At 33.9% G+C, this 8127-nt stretch overlaps 1 protein-coding gene across 1 annotated transcript; it reads right to left on the bottom strand.

The window, feature by feature from the left end:
* Nucleotides 1-3904: 3904 nt before the first annotated feature.
* On the bottom strand, nucleotides 3905-5132 carry LOC143539585 (putative receptor-like protein kinase At5g59700). The gene is made up of 2 exons (XM_077032863.1): nucleotides 4863-5132; nucleotides 3905-4342 (listed from the first exon to the last, which is right to left on the bottom strand). Exons 1-2 carry the CDS (start codon nucleotides 5130-5132, stop codon nucleotides 3905-3907), a joined length of 708 nt encoding a protein of 235 aa, XP_076888978.1.
* Nucleotides 5133-8127: the final 2995 nt, after the last annotated feature.

Genomic DNA, 8127 nt, shown 5'->3' with positions numbered 1-8127 from the left:
AAGGTATTAAGATCGTTTTACTAGATAAAGAATCTCAGCTGATTAACGAAACAAAAAACGTTGTGTATAAGGAAATATTTGGAAACCTTTTATGAGTTTTTACATTTCATTTTCGTTTATGTTTCAAATGTTGTAATTACCTTTAACTTTTTATTATAAAAGGATTGTGTTAATTATTTTATGTCTAACTATAGGTATATGTTTGTTTGTTAATCATCCATTTATTTTTCGTGCTTAACAATGCGTGTAGACACGTTGACACCCATCTATTAACAAAAGCTGACAAACGTATTTTTGGGACTGCTATGAAACTTAAAATATATTACTATAAGTTCGACAATGAATAATATCTTTATGATGTAAAAGATTTACTTTGCATATTACAGTATGATATCTAATTAGACCTCAATTCATAACATTCTGTTGCATTTTACTGCTCAAAAGACAGTTGTGCTTACTTCAAAACTAAAACGAGTCATTTTAAAAAACTTAAAGATGGCAAGGGTTAAAACGGGTCATTTTTTAAAGGTAACGAATTGGTTTGGGTTAAATCGGTCAGTCGTTTTAGAAACAACTTATGTTTAAATGCTTTCAACTATGTTGAACTGGTTCAAAACTTCAAATTCATCAACAAGTATTTGCATAGTTTCAAATTTTTTTTGGTACGGTATCGGCTCGGTATCAGTATAGTACTGATCTCGTCCCTTGATCAAACGTCGTAGCATATCCCATTGTGATAAAACAAACCTCCCATTTTTATATAATAGAATGCTAGATTAAATTAAATTAAATTACATTCTGACAAATATAGACTTCCATTGAATTGAATCTTATTATGGCAGAATACATATCAAACTTTTGGAACGATAGATTGTTAATTACTATTTTAAATAACCATATTATAGGCTTTGTTTAATTTAAAGAAAATGAGCAGAATATTGATAATATTGCCATGTTGGATGAATATTAACTGAAATTGTTTATATTTTAACTTCACTGCAGATGGATAACCGGAACAAGCCTGCATTAGAGGAGGTTTTTGCATAAAGTATATTATTTAACTAATCTTACATCACAAACTTATCCAATTAACTTGGATTTGTAGCTTTTGAAAAGCTTTGGTGCAATAAGCAGGTGATATTCCCAAAAGGTATTGTTGTTGTTAACACGTAGTTTAGTAGTTAGTTTTCATTTAATGTTGTGTACTTGTGTTTGTGAACATTTACTCCTACCAAAGCGAGTTAAATATTACAGTTTTGATGGCATGAATGATGGCATGGGGTGTGTTAATCTATAGGTAAAACTTGAAAGGAAATAACAAGTTTTAAAGACAACAGGTAACGGGTCTATAGGCTGCAAAAGGATCATTTTGCAACAGGGGCATGTTGGTCAAATTTTTAGGGCGTAATGGAAGATGAGTAAGAAATAACTTAGCAGTGAAGCAGTCATCTAAAACTTCTATCAAGTTTTTTGGCTCAAAAACAAGAAATCATATTGCTTCACAAATACATGGCCAACAGAAGCCTAGATACATTTTTATTTGGTATGCATCTATTAGAGACTTAGAGACTGATGTACTCCTCTCATCCCATGTCAACGCGTTTGTCATTCTATTTTGCTTTTAGTATATTTTTAAAATTTTGATGTATCATATATGATTGTTGAATATATGTTATTGAACATGTAGGAAAATGGGAAAAAAGTACGAATCCCATTTTGTATGCTTTGAAATACGGATTAAATAGCAAGAAAAAAAAAAAGAATATTAACGACAACCTTACAACAATTGCATGGATCTTGTGTGAAATTTTTAAGGATTATAAGGATTTAAGATGTTTGGCTCGTGACACTGCATCATGTAGGTCACATTCCTGAGTTGATGTTCCTGTCCACCGGACGGGTAAACTACTAGTTACCAAAATAGAAAAATTGGACCCGATATTTTCCAAAATAGACATGTCTAATTTATAGTTTACTTCTCTCCAATCATTGAGTTTTTTATCAATAAACAAGTGACACGTCATCGAAGCCGGCTAAGCTTAGCCGCCACTTTATGGACACATAATTTTGTGAAAAGTAAACGGGACTCACCTTTAGTCTATAAAAACTCAACACATGTCAAAGGCGGCTAAACTTAGTCTACATCTCTGGTTATTTAACCGGCATCCTTGACTCTTAACCAGCTTCAACTGAACCAAACCAAAACCGCCGGTTACTTCAGCCTTATGTTATTTTTTATAAACCAAATTTCTGGCTTGGTTCCGGTTTTGCATGTACCGAAATAAAAAGAAAAACCAGATTGTACCAACTTCAATAAGCAAAACGAACCCGTCAAAAACGTGCGGGGGGGATACCGACTTTTGTTATTGTATTATAAACTATAAATTTTATTTTTGAACGTTCAATAATTTATTAAAACACTAATAAATGGTGTAGCACAAAAATTTTAGTCCCAGATGTGTAATAACCAATTAATTACTAATTAACAAAAAACTTTCGACCCAAAGTTTCATGTCCAAACTCATTATTTTGGATTTCCGGGCCTTTTCTTTGATTTAAAAACTTCATGTCCATTGTCCAAATGGCAAAACCAAACTCACTGAAAACTAAAAGCCATAGAAACTGTAACCGGTATGAAACTCATTGTCCAACCATTTTATCAGAATTAGGAATTTTTATCCAACAATAAAAGTTAAAATATTTTTACTTACCCCTTCAAGACTTAAATTACCCATCAATTGACATCTATCGATCACAATGCTTGTATAGGGAAATATCGTCTTTTCACATGCGCCTTCTTTGCCGAATTCCTCCGTGACACCCTAAATCATTAGCTTTTAGTTTAAGAAAAGAAAACCTTTAATGGTTTCAGTTTAGAGCTTACAAAACATTCAAGAAAAAAAAACTTGAACATAAAGGATGCTTCTTGTAGTTTCTTTAGTTTAAGGACGAAAAGTGAAATTTGCTACATACATAAAGAATGGGAAATGTAATTCATTAAAAATCATGATATGATAGAATGATAAAATGGCATTCAAGAACTTTTTACCCCGTTGAAGAAATCTAGTTCCCGATCACACCATGCTTTTGGCACTTGAAATTGTAGTCGACAAGGCCCATCCCAATCCGACCCGTTTGTGAACGAAAATATCAAGTTCACGGCTGTGATTATCGTAAATGTCGGCACGAAGAAACGAAAAGTCAAACACTATAAAGGATCATACATTTTGTTTTTGAAAATTACATGTTTAGTTTGATGTTTTGCAGGCAGGAGACACTGATAGTTAGAGTTGTAAACGAACCGAACCACACCGAATGAGACCTTATTTGCATTCGTTCGTTAGCAATTTACCGGACAAACGAAGGGTTCACTAACACAACACTTCTGAACGGGGTTCTTGTTTATGTTTGTTCATTAAAGATATAAATTTGTTCGTGTTTGTTTGTTAATTTCATAATCGAACGCAAACGAACATTGTTTTTGGTTTGTGGTGACAAATATGACCCATTTTCAGATCATGAACTCTCTCTTTATCACTACATGTAAGTAATTGTGATCCAAAAAGCTATTCAAAAGTTAAAAGAAAATTGGTCAACCGAATGCATGTAAAAAGAATAAGTTGTGATCCAGTTAAAATACTTATTAGGAATACTCTCAATGACAAAACCGGTTAAAAACACATAAACCATACCGTTTAACTAACCAGAAAACAAGAATATATATGGTCAAAAAGATGTACGAGTCAAACAAATACCACACATAAGAACCAACTAAAACAACCACAAAACCCGAAAAATTTGTAAAGAGTTTTAAAGAAATGAAACAAATGCCATATTAAGAGGAAACAATCATGACCTTGTATTTAACAATTCAAGATTCACAACAAGACATTAATCCAAATAATTAGTTAACTTTTTCAAAGAGCATGCGTGTTTGAAGAAATGTGGGATCAATGTAGACGTCGGTGCCTTTAACCTGGGTAGGAACTTCGGATAGTGGAACCTTTGAGCAGAATCTGGCAAAACCGAAATCTGACACTTTAGAGGTCCAGTTTTGAGTTAACAGCACGTTAGCGGGTTTGGAGTCCCCATGAATGATTCCAATCTCGTCTGAAGAGAACTCGTGCAGATATTGTAGCCCTCTTCCAGCACTGATGCAAATTTGAAGCCTCTGCATCCAAGAGAGATCGGTTCCATGCATGTGCAAGTGATCATCAAGGTTTTCATTCTCCACCATCTCATACACCAGTACCTTCTTCGTTGCCTCATCACAGTAGCCAGTCAACAAGACAAGGTTACAGTAGCGTAGATTGGAAAGAGCATTCACCTCTGCATAGAAGTCCTAAACCCAGGGGTAGATCTGTATTGCAAATGGGTGGTTCCCCGGAACCACCCAAGTTTCGAAATAATATTGTATCGATATATAGAAAATATTAGAGGAACCACTTTATAAATTAGGAAGAACCCACCTTATTTACACTACAAGAGTTGGACTAGTTGGTAATCTGTTGGCTTTGTCAACAGGAGTTCACATGCTCTATTCCTTGTAGCAAGCAAATTTTTAAAACTTTTTTTTATTCAACCTTATATCAATTTAGGGTTTTATAAAACACACTTACATAGAGGCTACTTCTCTGGCTTCCACATACTCATGCACTCACTGAGTCACAGCATACCTCTGCTGTTCACCGTTCTTGATGTTGTTAATTGTTAAGTTATTTGTTAAATTTTAGTTTTAATTTGTTAAGTTTTGTTAGTTTTAATTTGTTAATTTGTTGGTTTTTAATTTGTTAGCTTGTAATAAACTTTGCTCGAATCATTGAACCGACCAGAATCTCGAACCGATTCGGAATTTTTTATACCTGACTTTTTGAAATTGAAGCGTCTAAAAGTAGTGCACCAACTGATAAAAATTCATGGATCCGCCGCTGCTTAAACCCCGTTTGAACTGATGCTGCGTTCAAACGCTTGATTGCAACATGGACGTGGTTTGTTCCATACAAGATCTCACCACGGCGGACTGTGCCAAAGCCACCGGCCCCGATTTTCTCTGATTCGGCAAAGTCATTTGTTGCAGCCCGAATCTCATCCAAAGAGATCTGACGAAACATAGGCAATTGAAGGGCCGCCATAATGATTATTTATGGTCGTAGGTGTTGGAATTTGACAGACAAAGAAACCCTATGTGTGTGTGAGAGAGAGAATGAATGTGAAAATGTTTTTCCCCCAACCTTATGCCGCCTCTTTTCTTTGTTTTTTATTCACTTTTGCATAATCACAACTTTAGTCCCTCTACTTGCTTTCTAACAAATACAAGTAGGGATAGCAAAATAACTAACCTAAACCCGACGGGTATACCCAAAGCCCGACATGTATTGACCTTGGCATGGATTAGCTTTACAATTTTTTCACGGGTACAAGCCGGGTATGGGATTTGGCGATACTCGGCCCAAATACCCCAAACCACATACCCGTTTACTCAAACCCATATGCCTGAATTATAAACCAGATAAATTCAAACTATTAATTTTATTTTTCCTTAACATCTATCTAATAACACTTCATTTTTGTTTTTTTAAGTTCATTATACAAAGAGAAAAAAAATATTTTCATTTAAGATATGTATTTAAAAATATATTATTAATATTTTACACGCTAAGCAAGTTTATACGTATAGTTACACTAGATGCGTGCCCGCGTGATGTGGCGGGTTGCACGCAAACATGACATCCTATATGTAACCGGTGTTACTATTCTGTTATGTGCGTGACTTCACAACAGTACGCGCGTAACCCGACGATAGCATGCTCGTATTGCGGCATTGAAATCTTAATCGGTGTTAGTAAGCACGTCACACAACTATTGTGCACGCTCATTCAGGTGTTGGTGAACACGGAAAGCTACATTGAAGTTGTCTTGACCCGCAACCCGTTCTGCTTGACAATGTTCTAACCGAAATTGGTTATGATTTGACCCCTTTCAACCCAAACTCGTCCCAACCCAAACCAAATTAACCTGTTTCTATTAGGGCTGTCCAAACTGCTCGTCGCTCGCCGCTCGTTCGTCGTTCGCACGAAAATTGTTCGAAAAATGTTCGTTCGATTTCGGCTCGATTTGGAAGTGAGCCGTTCGGCTCGGTTCGGTTTTAAAACAATCCAAGCTCGAGCAAAGCCTCGCTCGGTTTGGTTCGGTTCGTTTTGCTCGAATTATTTTTTATCTATTAGTTTTATATATAAACCTTATGTATATTTATAAAAGTATACTATTTTTTTTTAAGTTTTTATAATTTCCCTCTTTTGTGTTGAATTCAAAGTTCAGTATTAAACCATAGCCGCTCGTTTTATATATGTTTTGTTGTTAACTTTGAGTTTTATACATTTTAAAGGTGAAAGTTTAGACAATTTAGAGTTGAAAGTCTTGAATTAATGATATTTTGAAGTTTTAGAAATTTAATATTGGAAACTTTGTACTAAATCAAGCAAAACCAAACCGAACCAAGCCGCTCGGTTTCAAAACCAAACCAAGTTCAAGCATAAATATATCGCTCGTTTCTGTAAATTCAATCCGCTCGGTTCGACTCGCTTTCAAACCAAACCAAGTATGAGCATGCCCGCGTTCGGTTCGGTTCGGTTCGTGAACAGCCCTAGTTTGTATTGACTCATTCTAACCTTAACCTTTTAGACTCATGACTCGAATGGCCGAACCCGCCCGATTTGTTTGCGGGTCTTTAATGGTATTCACGTAACACGTTAAAGGTTAAAAATGAAAAAGTATAGCAATACCATACTCAAATTAAAGAAAATAAAATACTCATTTTTATGGTATGATGATTTAAAAAAAAATATTAGCGTTTGAAAAAGTTATAAACGTTTAAACGTCGTCGGGGTAGTTGGCTTAAATAAGGGGTATATATGTAACTGTTATATAAATTAACAAAAATATAATTTAAGTTAAAGGACCAAACTTGTAATTATTTTTTAATAAATTAAAAATAACCCGTAACAAGATTTTGTTTTTGCTAAAAGACAAAATTGTACCTAAAATAGTTTGTACTAAAAGCAACAAATTTGGTACCTCTTAAAAATTAAGAGTCCCCTCACTCATGCTTTATATATAGTATATAGATATAAATTATAGTGATATTGTTTATTTATGATAAAATTTTTTATATATATATATGTGTGTGTGTGTGTGTGTGTGTGTGTGTAATGTGTCAAATTTTAATTTGTAATAGTTCATATATATATATATATATATATAGTAGTCAAAACCCGCGCAATGCGAGGGTGTTTTGTTGACTGTGGGTTAAACTAAAACCAAACATAATTTCGGTTCCTAATTTTCCCGAAACCAAAACCAAAAAGTCAAAAACCGAATAAACTAAAACTGAACTGAAACGAAAGTAAAAGACGGAAACTGAAAATAAAAACTTAATAAATTGAGAGCTAACTGAAACGAAAATTCTGAATCCAAAAACCAAAAAATATAAACAAAACCGACAACTGAAAATATTGAACTGAAAACTAAAAAACCAGAAATCAAAAATTGAAAACCTTTAACAAAAGCGACGATAAAAACCTAAAAATTGAAACTGAACTGAAACGAAACTAAAGCCTGAAACCGAACAAAATCCAAAAACCAAATATATTGAAACCGAATATATTCAGGAGTACAAGATTTCTCTGTTCCATTGAACTTGGCTTGACTGGTTAGTAGTACAGTTAATGATATTTATAACAAATTTTAACACAAGAGTAAAGGTACTATGGGGTGATTTTAAAGCATTCACTATCATGTTTTTTTTTTCTTTTTTGAAAGTACGCAATCTTTTGTTGCTGCTTTTGTCTTGGTTTGGGTCAGATATCAATTACTTTGAACAGTCAAAACATGTTCCGGTTAGAATGAGATGTTCTCTCTTTTCTTTAGGTGTTTTCTATAAACTCGACTTGTTTAGCTTTATGTTTTCAAAATAATTAGTTTGTATAAAAATATTCTAAATGATAAAGATAACATACACAACCACATATTCTTAAAAGGAAAAAAATGGTACAAATCATAAAATTTAAGCTGCTGGTCTCAAGTTTCAACCCCAATCATAAACCAAACTATTTTGAACTGTTGATCCTA

The sequence above is a fragment of the Bidens hawaiensis genome, unplaced genomic scaffold (assembly GCF_021521415.1).
Source record: "Bidens hawaiensis isolate Kalapana, Puna unplaced genomic scaffold, B.hawaiensis_p1.1 tig00011949_1, whole genome shotgun sequence".
NCBI classification, from domain to species: domain Eukaryota; kingdom Viridiplantae; phylum Streptophyta; class Magnoliopsida; order Asterales; family Asteraceae; genus Bidens; species Bidens hawaiensis.
The sequence above is the reverse complement of the archived record's forward strand: the minus strand, read 5'-3'. Positions and strand labels throughout refer to the sequence as shown.